General features: G+C 52.7%; 2 protein-coding genes across 2 annotated transcripts; both read right to left on the bottom strand.

The window, feature by feature from the left end:
• Positions 1-701: 701 nt before the first annotated feature.
• CORC01_10259 (uncharacterized protein) lies at positions 702-3,378 on the bottom strand (the record flags this gene model as incomplete). Its single annotated transcript, XM_022621887.1, has 6 exons — positions 702-933; positions 1,012-1,468; positions 1,533-1,621; positions 1,700-1,850; positions 2,130-2,833; positions 3,020-3,378. The coding sequence occupies 6 exons, from the start codon at positions 3,376-3,378 to the stop codon at positions 702-704; spliced, it is 1,992 nt and encodes a 663-aa protein (XP_022471603.1).
• A 1,202-nt stretch (positions 3,379-4,580) lies between these two features.
• Positions 4,581-6,197, bottom strand: CORC01_10260 (kynureninase; the record flags this gene model as incomplete). The annotated part of the gene is made up of 3 exons (XM_022621888.1): positions 4,581-5,498; positions 5,572-5,939; positions 6,068-6,197. 3 exons carry the CDS (start codon positions 6,195-6,197, stop codon positions 4,581-4,583), a joined length of 1,416 nt encoding a protein of 471 aa, XP_022471604.1.
• Between the last annotated feature and the right edge of the window lie 7,243 nt (positions 6,198-13,440).

Genomic DNA, 13,440 nt, shown 5'->3' on the forward strand with positions numbered 1-13,440 from the left:
GCAATGACCATGCGCGCTGCTCCAAACATCTCAAGACTATACTATACCAAGCGCTGTAGACCGTGGGCGTTGAGTCTGACACGTGTTGGTGTATAAGAAACAATAGAGTCTTGTCCATGTGTATGGTGCAAGTGCCGCCACCAAGTGATGTAGACCTGTGTGTTTTTGCTATCTATCTCAAATTGTGATCGTCGCAAGAACCTGCTGACGGATAATTCCACTCGACGAAATGAGAAATTGACGAAGAGCTAGGGGTTTAGGGTAGGGAGCAATGGTTCATGGGTTGACTACTGCCTGTCCAAATACGTTTTCAGACCTCTTGATATCGGCATCGAGGCAAAAGACTGGCAATCCATCTCAGTTTTATGGATCTCATTGTCATGTTCGGCTCTTGGAACGGGAAGCTACTTGTAATTACCTAGCTTCGAAACAATGTCAAAAACTCATGGCGTCTTGCCAGCACATCAACAAAGCCAACACTAACAAGCTTCCTCCCTATTCCAACATCCCAATCCGCAGGTAATCCCACAGTTTTCGATGCATTTCATCCACGACCAGCATCCAATAACACGATCTTGGAACTTGATCTCCCTCTCGGCCTTCCGACTAATCCAATCAAGTACTTCAACCATCCCGTAGTAGCAAGCTCGGGACTGCAATACATAGGAGACCCCTATGAGAGACATATGGTTCAAGAATAATCATTTTGGAAGACCACTTGCTCGTTTCGTCGTGGCCGCTGTGCTCGAAAGGGCTGGGGAACCGTCGTCGGAGTGCTGCTCTTTCTTGAACTTTCTCTGCATATTCAATCTGGCCATTCCTTCCAATCTCTGCCTCTTCATCGGTCCGATGGCTCTGTGGAGGGTCTTGACATGGTCCTCGACGCTTTCGACGTACACCTCAGGGGTTTCCCATACATCGGCGACTGGGTTTCTTACATCATTTGCGTTAGCCACGGGCATGTCACCGGATCTTTTAGCAATGTCGATGATATGCTCAAACATGACTCACCGAGGTGTAGGGTTATTTCTGTGAGACGATGTCGCCCAACCGGACCCCTTAGTCCGTTGGCGATTGTTTACTTCAGTGCGAAGCGACGCCTCTTTGTCACGTATGCGCTTCTTCTCTGGTTCTTGCTCCTGAATCGACTTCGGGGAGAGGACACACGAGACGCTTCTTTTGGGGTTCCGCGTGTGCCAACCACCGGGAGATCTGAGCCCCTCGACGAGCTGTCTTTCAGATGATGCCGGGTTATTTCCTGGGTGCACTTGTGCTCGTCCTATGCGACTAGGCATGTGTGAGCCCCCTGCCTGCCGGTCCTTATACTGCGAGGTTGTAGCCTGCTGACGGCGAGCCAGTTCTTCACCTTCTGACATAGGACAGCGGTTACCGGTCATAGGGTGATACATTTTGTTTTGGGCAATTGGTGGCTTGACCGAGGCAGGATCATGGGTATCGCAGCCAAGTTCTATGGTGTTGTCAGTTGATTCAGATCTTTCATGGAGAATTAATCAAAGCAACATTTCACTCACTTCGAGACTGGAATAAGGGTGATGTTGGTGATTTAACATAGCTGGATGCATCCGCTGTTGTCGACATAGAGAGTGTAGGACTCTTAAGTCTGCCTGTTGTTGAAACAGTCGAAAAAATCTGCCCAAAAGAAGCAAAAGAGCTGTCACTATCTTCGTCGTATTCATACTTATTGTTGTCGAACCCAGACATGGGGCGCTCGGGTTCGTACAAGGGGCCTGGTAAATTCTTGATGGCCACCAGGCTCAAGGTGTCGGGGTCCGTTCTACGCTGATTCAAGACTTTCGGCTTCTTGCTTGGTGTTGTGGGGAAAGATCGACCTGGAGTAGCAAGAGTAGATGTGAGTGATGACGATGTGTTTGCGCCTGGGGTACTTCTTCCACACACTACTACACTAGGGGGTGTCTTGTGAGTATCCTGTCCCCTCGTTACTGCCGAGATGGCCGCGCAGGCTTCAGAGTTGCGCTTGTTGGAACCTAGATCTGTCAAAGACTTCTTGGTTGTGACATCATTCCGGCTTCGTTTCGATTGTTGCCTTGTTGTCGACTGAATATCCCCTTGCAAGTCGTTCTAAGTCTCTGAATGGGGGTCATCCTGACGTTGTGCTCGACGGGTTGGCTTGCTTCGCTGCGGAACGGTAACAACTCGGATTGAAGGCTTGTGTGCCTTGGCCATCATATGGGACTTCAGACTGAAGCTTCTTGAGACGGTCGAATTCTTTGCGGTAGCCACAGCGTTCCCTTGACCGGTGCCATGGGTGGAGCTCGATCGCGGGCGTGCTGCAGAATTCTGCGCTGACTGTTTCTTGGGAAGACTCTGTGACTCGGCATCATGACTGACTAGAATCGAAGATAGTGGTGATGCGCGAGGGCGGACACTTGTTTTGGGCTTCATAGCTGTACTTCGTGTGTGCTTCACTTTATTCATGCTAGAAGCATGGCAGCCTTCTTCGATATCATCTTCAAGTATGAATCCGGACACCTTGATTGCTGCAAGTCCCTCCTGGAGGGCATTATTCTCTTCATTGGCTAAGGCGGTTACCTCTACCGGTATTCTGTTGGTGCTTCCGGGACTCTCGTGTTCTTCAGGGTCTGGAAAGAAGCCAGTTTTGAAGGCCCGACTCTGCAGTTTGTCCTGAAATCTAAGATTCGCAATATGGTCGCCGTTGGGAGACGACGGAATTCTCAAAGGCGACGAAGGCGTGTGAATGTGTTCAGAAAGGTTGTCTAGCAGCGGATTACCGCGATGTAAACGACCTTGGTCGACGAACAGGCTGTCGGCGACCTGGACTGTAGCCTTCGGTCTGGTCGTAACGTGCGAATTAGGAACAGCAGGAGCCTTATTGAGACGAGTTTCCCGAGTTTTCTCTCGAGAGTCCTTCGGATGCTCGGCCAAGTCGTGCGAAGTTGCATTTCGGTCAGATTTCCAGGAAGCACTCGAATGCGAGGGTGCGCTCGGGACTCTGTTCCGATTGCGATCGATAACTGACGCAAAGTGCGATGGTGAATCAATCGGACCGCAAGAAGCCAGGTTTGAATCTCCAGGAAATAGAGTTCTTGGAGTCTGCTGATAAGCTGCTGAGGAGCTACCGAGCCCTCGAAGCGCTGCCTGAGAAGCTGGCGATTGCTGACTTCCGTTCGTGCTATGTAGAGAATACCCGGCCTCGGCACCGCGAGAACGTGATATGCTACCTTGTGGGATATGATATCGGCGCGGGGTGAGGTTGGAAGGCCGGAGAGGTGGAAGCGTCGCACTGCTCGGCTCGGGGGGACATTGGGGAGGCTTCTGCCGTTGGTCCGATGACCGTCGAGACGGGACAGGACGGTGGTGAGTAAAGTTATCTTCCATATTAGACGACCACTCAGCGTGTAGATTTCCAATGATCGTATCTCTCGCTCATTTTGGGGTAAAGCTGGAGGATCAAGGGATTGGCGCGGAGGGGTGAGGCCCAACGAGGACGAGATTGTGGAGGTGCGACAGACTGCCAATCTCAAGGCAAGTGAGGAGGGCAAAAAATGACCAAGACACGGACCCCCGAAAATACAAGCCAAGGCCTGAAGATTGACTTCCCGAGCACTGGGCAAGTATGGATGGTAAGATGACGGGATGTGTGGGAGTGTGGGCTGGCGATGTTTGAGAGGGTCTCCGAGCAACGTGATGATGAAAGGACGAGAAAGTAAACAATGGGCTCGACGAAAAAGGTAACCACACAAGGGATGAGCTGGGCAGATTGCCTGGGGTGCTTACCTCCAACCGTGCACCCGCGTGACCTGAGGCGGTCACAGGAACGTATTCCTCACCAGTTATTCAGATGGAAGGAGCTACGTGCCTACCTACCTATGTAAGTGAGGAAGGAGCAGCTGTGTGGAAGGAGGAGCCACTATCTCCCTTACAACTTTGACTGGAAGGAAGTTGGAGAATGCTGAGAAGATAAAAGCGGATGGGATTCTCATGAATGCCTTCCATAGGTATCTAGAGCGGCTCCCTGCTCATTGCGGCTACCCGCCTAGAGGTAAGTGCCGTCCAAGGAATAAGAACCAACCTGATATACTCAAATGTACCAAGTGATGTTGGATATGAACTTGTTATTGGAGAAAACAATACACTACTGACTCCATATATGCTGATTCGTCACGCGTGCTGTGTGTCCCTGGACCTGCCTCTGATCTTTCGTGCGTAAGTATATTCATTACATTGCGATAATGAGCCTGGAAAGCTTTAAATTAGATCTGTAAGGTCTCGATATGGTGCCTGACTTCCTGGGAACCGCGGCGTAATCGCTACACCAGAGGCGAGGGCACTTCAGAGAAACCTTGATTTGGCACTTTGTTATCATCTATTATTTTGATGCGGTTTCACTTTGAATATTTGATCTAACATTTCAGAAACCATGGCGTCCTGAGTTTCGGCTTCGAAATATTGCCCATGCTAAGTCTTGCCCTCTCAGTCGTTTTCAACTGGCGTTTGTCGATGACTGTCCGACAACGCTCGTCCAAACATAGAAACTGGCTACTGTAGTTCCATCATTTACGACATAAGCGTGTTTAAGTCTACGCCTTATCGCTGGCTCTCTGCAAAGCCTTGCCGAAGTGCTCCACAAAGTCGACACAGTCCACAAACGTATTATACAACGGCGCCGGCGCAACTCTGATGACATTCGGCTTCCTCTCGTCAATCACAACGCCAACCTCTTCAAAGTACTCCATGACGCCGTCCAACAGCCCGTCCACGAGCTTCAAGCTCAGCTGCGCGCCACGCTCCTCGCTTCCTGACGGCGTGATGACGCTGAATAACTCGGCGCCGAGCCAGTTCTGCAGTAGCACTTCCAAGAACGCCGTCAAGCGCTTCGACTTTTCGCGGAGCGGCGCCATGCCGCCGGCGAGCTCAAACACCTCGAGCGAGGCGCACAGCGACGTGATGTCGAGCACGCTCGGGTTACTCAGCTGGAAGCCGGCCGCGCCGGCCGCCGGGTGGAACTTGGTCGCCATGACGAAGCGCGAGGCTTTATCGTTGCCCCACCACCCGCCTAAGCGGTTCACAAACCCTCTCTCCGAGTCCGCGTCCCCGACCGAGGTCGTCACCGCCGTGTGCCGCGCGTTGACAAAGGCGCCGCCGATGCAACCCGGCCCGCCGTTGAGGTACTTGTACGTGCACCACGCCGCGGCGTCGACGTCCCAGTCGTGGAGTTGCAGCGGCACATTACCGACGGCGTGGGCGAGGTCCCAGATGACGTGGATGGAGTGCTTGTGCGCGAAGGCGGTGATGGTGGGGATGTCGAGGAGCTGGCCGGTGTAGTACTGGATCCCCGGCAGGAGGATAAGGGCCGCGTCGGAGGCGTGAGCTTCGATGACGGAGAGGATGTGCTGGGTTGCGAGGGTTGATTCCAGGGCGGTTGGTGGGGGCTCGATGCAGATCATTGATGTTGACGGGGAGAGATCGTGGTGTCTGATTTGGGTCTCCACGACGAACTGTGTGAGTTGTCAGTCTCGCCCATCCTTGGTTTCATCCCTCGTCTTGGTTTGAAAAAGCAACCAAACTTACATGATCACTCGGAAAGGCCTTGCTCTCCAAGATAATCTTGTGCCTACCCTCCTTCTGGGGCTTATAAAAGGCCGACATGAGAAGATGGAGATTGGCCGTCAAGGTCTGCATTACGGCGACCTCAGATTCGTCAGCGCCAACGATGGGCGCCATCATCTTGGCCGCCTTAGCGTCGACGTCGAGCCATGTCGGCAAAGGGGAGTCTTCCAGAGGCTTGAAGTGTCCCTGGACGCCCTGCGTTGCCCAGGTGGACAGATACTGCTGTATCCTCACGGCGGTGCGCTTGGGTTGCAGACCGAGGGAGTTACCGCAGAGGTAGGTGCACTTCTGCTGACCGGTCTCTGATGTGGCAGAGCCGTCATCTTTTCCTTGTGAATGGCGTTAGCTCCTTCCTCTAGAGGCATTGAGTGGCAAGACGGCATGTGAAGGGGGTTAAGGGAATTTGAAGGATGATGAGTGTCTTCTGATGCATTAGAATGATGTCCCAATTGCTGACCTTTCTTGGCAAGGGTCCTACTGGTTATCTCTTGCTTCGTGGGGATGACGAACTCATCCCGCGTGTGCCTCAGCGCATCTTCCTGGTCCAGGGCTTCGGCGCGTTGCCTGATGCTAGCGTCGAGGTCCATGTCGAGAGAAGGGGTAGGATATAGTGGATGACCTTTGACCAAGATTTGGTAGGACAACCTTTGTCTGACCTTGGCTTGAGGACTGAGGTTGGAGAGTCTCAAGCGGGGGGTGGGGAAACCGAGATGGCCGTCGATACCTGTGTCCTGGTTCTTTTCTCCGCTTCACCTTGGTCGAATAGCAGAGTGGTGGCCCTTGATTGTGTGTGTCAGGATCCTTGAATTAAACCGGCTTCAGATATCCCTCCGTTTATGACATACAAGATTAGGCACGTTGGTCTAGGTCAGCAGTTTTCACCAGGGGAAAACACGAGTGAAGTCATGATGTTTCAATGAACAGACGCAGTAATTCCCGCGCGTGTGGTCCGCCCCTCCTCCAATGAGGGGTTCGGATGGAGCTCCGGCCGGCGGGGCACGCTACACAGCTGGCACCATTCTTAGAAGCAGAGAGTCACAGTCAGAGCTGTGTGTGTACTGACCACTGAGATACCATGGAAGCATCAGCTGTTCCCACCATGGAGTTGGGGAGAGAGGTGAGACGAAGGAGAATGCACCATTTCAGTGTCAAAGAGGAAGGGTCCTCTTTTTCTCCGAAAACTTGTGTTTAGTGGATCTCGAAAACTTCATGTTGTGTCGTGTTGTGAATCAAAGACATAATTTCGATATACTTCCCTTCAACCCTCGGTAAGTATCTCACTCAAGTACTGTATACTTGTGCCCACTGAAGCATCGATGTCAGTCTTACAATTTCAGTTCCCCAAACCTGCATCGTCATAATGAAAATCTCGAAGAAAAAAAAACTAATGAAAAAGCTTTTCCTTTGTTCCATCCGTCATCAAATGCAAAATAACGTGCTCGAGCTACTCGCCTCGGATTACGAAATATGGGAGTTTTCATTACCCCCTCGAAACCCCGGTATTACCCCCTCATTACCCCATAGACTGGCCACATGCGGGGTTTGCTGACTCGTCCCTTGGCACTTCCGCAACCGCGAGTCTGGGGCACGAGATCTCGGGTCCAGACGGGGCCGGTAAATCAGGCACGGCGTCGACATGGCGGGGTTACATGGCGGGGGTGGACTGGTCTCGTTCCAAGTTTTATTTCTTTATTTTATTTTCCGCAGATGGCGGTGCCTGAATGACGGCGGGATGACATTTGGGTACGCTCCATCCAGATGGGGCCCTTTTGGGCAAAGGAGGGAGAGTAGGAGACCGCATGGATGGGCCCAACAGACTACCTACGACATGATGGAGTGGAGGGGGTGGGATGGGGGAAGGTAGCACGGGGTTGGACGCAGGCAGAAGACAGTCCGTCCCCCGTGCGCGTCCGCCGGGGATCTACGGCGGGTGATTCGGCAAGGTGACTCTGGGAATAGGAGGGAGTGGTGGCTTGGTGGAAGCTTGCTCCCACCCTCCTCCGACGGATTCGATGTTCTACGGAAGGACGTACGGCACGGGGCTTTTCGGCAGCGGCGGCGGTTGGCGGACTGCTGCTGGTGGCTTATTTTCCTGCAGATCCTGAAGCAGATGGGCCCGACGAGGCCCGTTTCGAATACATGCCATGTTTTCCTCTCCTCTCCTTCTCGCCATCCATCATGACACGGGATCACAAATTGACAACAGGCAACGGATTGGCCTGGCTTTTTGTGATCCATCGTGTAGGATCAAGCAAGCCTTCCCAGAGCCATGGAAAGATAGGCACTGGGTGCCCAGGCCGAGCATCTTGGAAAGTTTTCCCCGGGTGGTCGGATGATCTTCGCACTTTGGGTTCCTAGCCTCGTGCAAGCTGGTCTGCGGGGGGGTGACAGGGGAAAGATTCTGCCTTCCCGCCTTATTAGCACTGGCACAAGCTGGATTGGGAGGCTGAAGCAATAAGGCGATGCAAAGTAGACGCCTTTTTTTGGTATTTTTCATGCACGAATGATCGGGCACCTTCTCCGACGAAGCTTTGCATGAGAAGAAAAGAAGAGGCAGAGTGGAAGAGGACAAAGGCCGGATGGGTTTATGTGATGGATCGTTCTAAGATACTCTGTAACCAATTACTAAAGATAGAATTTGGGAGCGGAATGTTGCAGGTTCAAGGGCACGGCATGGCCCGGGTGGTACAGCTGGAGGACGGAAAGCTACTCGCGGGTCCTTGGCAGAGTCGACTTGACGTTGGGACAGCCTCGGGTGGAGACCCCAACACCGACGTGATCACCAAACGTTGCGCACATCTCTACCTAGAGAGGCTCTGCTTGGCTGCCGGTTCGCTCCCCCAGTCCACCCGGGATTGGTCGATGAGAGGATTTTGCCCCCTTTCTACCGATGGAGACAGGTCGGTACCAGACTGTGAGGCAGGTTTTCAGGCAATGGTGTTCATGTCTAGATCGCGATTGAAGAGGGCCCTCCTAAGGCTCGGCATAAATGGCGTGTATGTTCAGAACCTCTGGGTTGCTCGATTCGGAAGAGCCATTTTCTACTGGCATCGGCTCTTCATCTCTCATGAGTCTCCGTCAAACTTCAAGTTCTGCGAGAGGGATATACCATCGAAAACAGGTATCTGATCGCGGTACCTTGCCGGATCGGGATATACGCGGCAAGATGCGCCCGTCGGTATGCACAATGGAGGAGGCCTTTCTCTCCGTTGTGCATATCTAAATCAAGAACTAAGCGGAAGATAAACAGACGGGTACGTCCGAACCCAGGCCGGGGCAGACGTTTTTACGTACTCGTGCATGTTGGCGGCCGGTAATGTTTGGATTTGCACGATGCCGCAATTTTTGCAACAACTTTTGCAACTTTGCGACTTAAAGCAAGGGGTTAGCGCGATACGACGCCCGAGTGTTGAAAAGAATTCTTTTAACTCTGTCCGATGGGCTTAATTTTCTAACGTGCGCAAGAGCTACAAGCCAGTCTTGTTTCTATGTGTCATTGACTGACTTACACACCCCAGACCTAAAACCGTGTTCTGCCATCGTGACCTGGGGCTGGAATGGTGCCATTGACCTGGACCTTGACAAGCCTGACGGGCATGTCGGAGAGGAAATTATAATGATGCATCGTGACCTCTCTCGTTTTTTCCCCCTGTGGTTTATGAATGACGGCTGACTTGCCCCAAGCGTTTCCGGGGGGACGCAATGGGAACCTGGAAGAATCTGGGGGAAAGTGCGAGGGTAAGTGACGATCCGAGATTTTTTTTTTGTCCACTTGTGGCGGTGCAAAGGGACGGGAGGTTTATTGGGGTCACGATGCTCGTCACCCGTCACCGTTTGGAGAGGCGTCGTTGGGGTAAAGGGGCACCCCACCTAAGGTATTTTGGGCCGTGGGGTTTGCTAGCAGCAACGTATGTATGTGTCCACATTGTTGAGGTGTGAACATTCTAGACCTCGGCGAACTGAGGCCAACCGGGTACGGTGAGGGATGAATCGTGACACATCGTGTCTCTTGACCTTCCATCAGGCATGATTCACGTCTCAGCGTTGAACTATGCGATTGAGTATCGAATGCACAAGTCACGAAATGCAGAATTCAAAACATCCATTCCAGGCTTGCGTCTTCCCCTTAGTCAAGTTCCCCAATCTCTTACCCCATAACATCCACCCGGTATGCTAGCACGCGGGCAAGACTCAACCCCGCAAGTGAAGGACGGCGCAGGCTTGTGCTTTTCCAGAAGAGGGAAGGGGATCTTGACAAAACCGATTCTGGAGAAAAAATGGTCCTGCCAGAGAGCGTGACTGGGAAAGCCCCCTTGGTGGCCCAGAATTTTCAGAGACCGGTAGTGTTTTACAACGGCTTTTCCATTTGGTAATGGCGATGCGGGATCGTCAAGGCCCCGGCCTGGGGCTAGACTGGGGATTGGAAGTTTGCGGAAGGGAGTTGTTAGCCATCCAAGGTACCGAGTTGCAAGAAAGAAGCCGAAGAACTGGGGTAAGAAGATAGAAGCAAGAGTCAGAGAGAAGAAAAGACGGAGCATGGCCCAAACGAACTAGGTTTCCCATTATCCATAATAGTTCCAACTCCCCCAATGGAGCCAAGCCTGTCTGTCCCGTGGCCATCTCGGGGTCGCAACTGGCGCTGGCGCGGCTGCAAGATCAAGTAATCTGGGGGTAATGGAAACTCGAGGGTTCAGGGGCCTGGGGGCCGCTGGCAACAAACAACAAGTCAACAACCACGGGGTTGCCGGCAGTGCAATACTAAGGCGGCTGTGGGGAAGACATCAGCCGCCGCGCTCCCGGGCCACTCGGGGCTGGAAGGGTCAAGGGCCACCCCCAACATATTGCCGTCTCGTGATCTTTCTCAGTCTTGACTCTTCTCCCTCAGATTGAATTCGTCTTCTTGTTCTGGTCTAGATTGTTGCTGGGGGCCTCTCTATGTGTGAGTGTGTAGAAGGAAGGCTGAGCGAATGTCGTTGTGCACGAAAATCTGGGGTAAGAGAATTGTGGAAAACAGAAAGTCTCGGTTTCTGAGGAGGCCTACGGGAAGAGAGGGCGAGAGACGCATACTGTTGTTGGGTCAGTTAGGAAACCCGGTTGCTGTACGTTGGAATAGAGATAGTATGAGGACGAACATGACTGTTGCTATTAGCGTCCAAATTTTTCTTTCGCTTTGAGGTCTGGGCTGTGGCCGGGAACTTGCTGTTATCATGCCGTGATTCCCAAGGGAGGTACAGATATAGCAAAGTAAATGTCGTGTGTACTTGAATAGATACGTATTGCGTCTTTTGATACAATGCGAATGTAGGTATCGTGGGTATCTGGCATGGTACATATTCGGAAACCACTTGCAATGGAGCAGGGTACGAACAAGTTGGTTCTTTTTCTGGGGCTTTAGAGGGGCAATGGCTGGGAAGTCAACTTGAAGCGAGGCCGGCGCCTGACAAGCGGGCGTTTTGATCTGCAACCCGAATAAGCGGTAAAAGGGGAGGTACTCGCGACTTTGTCAAATTTTGCACAGACTTCTTTACCCGCACTGGAGTAGGAAGAGGTCGAAAGCAGTTTCTCCCTTTTCAAGGTTCAGAGGCACCTTCGCTTTTGCGTCGCCGGTTTTTCGTGACAAGCACTGTGCGTTGTTGAGAAAGGAACGCAAAAAGACATCATCTCGAGGGTACATGTCGTTTCGTCTCTACGAAGACCGGCGGCTACGAGTGCCGAATTCTCGGGGCGTCTGATAATGGGAGGTGACTGTGACGGAGTACAGAGTGCAATACAACAGCAGCAGCAGGTCGGCGGGTAACCGGGTACGCACAGGACGGCCCAGGACGGCCCAGGACGTGCCGTTCTTGCGTAATGAATTTCTTTTCTGCTAGAGCTCACGGGATCCAAGGCCGCGCGCGGAGTGACTGGCCGCCCGGACGTGTGGCTCTGGTGGGCAATGCCAAATTTCGACACGTTTGCCTGCGGTGAGTAAGACCTTATGCCTTGTTAATTAAAGGCTATCGCCATCGGAGGTGCAAGAAAAATTCTCAAACTGTACAGAGTACCGCTGTGCGGATTGAAGAACCTCAAATAGCCGTGACATGTTAAAGAAATGCAGATACGTACACCGATAAGTTCCTTGTACCTGCTTTGGTCCGTACCTACCTCATCCGTCCGTACCTGACCTCGAATCGTTTTGGAGAGAACAACCAAAAAGGACCTTACGGATAGAAGTACCGGGTACGTCCCGTCACAGGGCATCGTCGTCTCCCCAGTGGAGGTTTGAGGCCTTGGTGGTTCCTTGGTGCCCCTCCATTGGCGCATGTGATGTGCCCCATGTGGCAGCTCCCAGGCCTCACTTGCTTCGGCTTCTGCCAGCTTCCCTGCGCCGTCAGGTATGATGGAGCAGACGGCAGCGATGAGGTGAAGCAAGTACCTTACCTTGGTACTCTCCACCGTAAGGTATCCGTACCCTTTCCCCAGGCGGACGCAGGCCCGGGACGGTCGCTCTCGCTAACACCACCGCCTCCGCGCCGCCTTCGCCGCCAGGTACCGCGATACTTGACAAAGTTGACATACCTTACCTTCCCGCCTCCCTTCCTCCCTTGAGCTGCAAGCCTGCGATCCAATCAGCAGGCCTAATTGGAGTCTGCTGCCTACCCGAAACGGCCTAGCCCAGTTTCTGTTTGGTAATAGTTCGCCATCTGTGCTGCGGGTGAAGTCATCATCGTGATCCAACTCGTAGAAGACACTGGACGAGAAGCCACGGGAGCTTCACTTGAGAGGGCGAAAGCTGCAAGGATGCATGTCGACCTGCTTACCCTGGAGGGGGTAAAATACGCAAAATTTCCTTCACAACGTCGCCCGTTCTTGCGAGTCACCTGCCCGGCTAAGGGGGTGTGTGTGTACATGGAAGAGGGACGTAGAGAGACGTTGAACGTGGAGGGAATTAAGAAAAAAAAGCCGAGTGGGAAAAGAATGAGCGGTATTTCTTGTAGCAAAGGGGCATCCGTCGTCGTCAAGTCGTCAAGTCGTCAAGTACTTTTGAGTATAAAGCTTAGAGCCAGACCTCTTAGATCGTGAGCTTTTCGTTCCTAATCGACTTTGCTTTTTCCTCATCCTCACCTTCATCCTCATCTCCTCCCTCTTTCACGAGCTTCAACCCAGCTCGAGGTAAACTTGCTTCACCCAACAAGCAGCTTTTGCCAGTTTGCTGTTTATTTTTTTTTACCTACAACCCTCCCTCCCGCTCTGGCTTCATTCCTACTGGCCAAAGAAAACCTACCTTATCTCTACCTCTGAGCCACCACAAAGGTAAACAAAACGTGCACTTCCATCGCCACTCTCACCTTGCTTCCTCCGCTGTGTCCGCCTCTGTTCTCCCTCCTGCGTCAGCCACACACACACACACACACACACAGCCCGGCCAACAGACGTGCCCAGCAACCGGCCCGGCGGCGTGGTGTTCTGCTGTGCCTCCCCCCATCGCCCTTTGCCTGTGCCTTGATACCTCTACCCCGGGCCCGTCCACAGCCCTGTGGCCACGGCTGCTACAACTTTGTCCGCCCGCCCTGCTGCTATTTTCAGCTGAAGGCAGCAAAAAAAAAACGACGAGATAATTACGGGAGCGCTAATTCTCGCCCAGTTCAGGGTTCTTATCTCTTGGGAATCCGCCGCTTGGTGTTGCCACATCCACCTCTCACCCCAAACCGTCACTCGAACACGGAACTGAATCTCTCTGAACCGGGATCTGAACCTGACGAAACAACCTATTTATCATTCCTCTCGTACTTCTCGAATCCAGCGAGAAAGATTCCAGGCCCCTCTTGGCTGCAGGTTGCAACCCCACCG

Source organism: Colletotrichum orchidophilum (assembly GCF_001831195.1).
Source record: "Colletotrichum orchidophilum strain IMI 309357 chromosome Unknown Scaffold_100.1, whole genome shotgun sequence".
Lineage (NCBI taxonomy): Eukaryota > Fungi > Ascomycota > Sordariomycetes > Glomerellales > Glomerellaceae > Colletotrichum > Colletotrichum orchidophilum.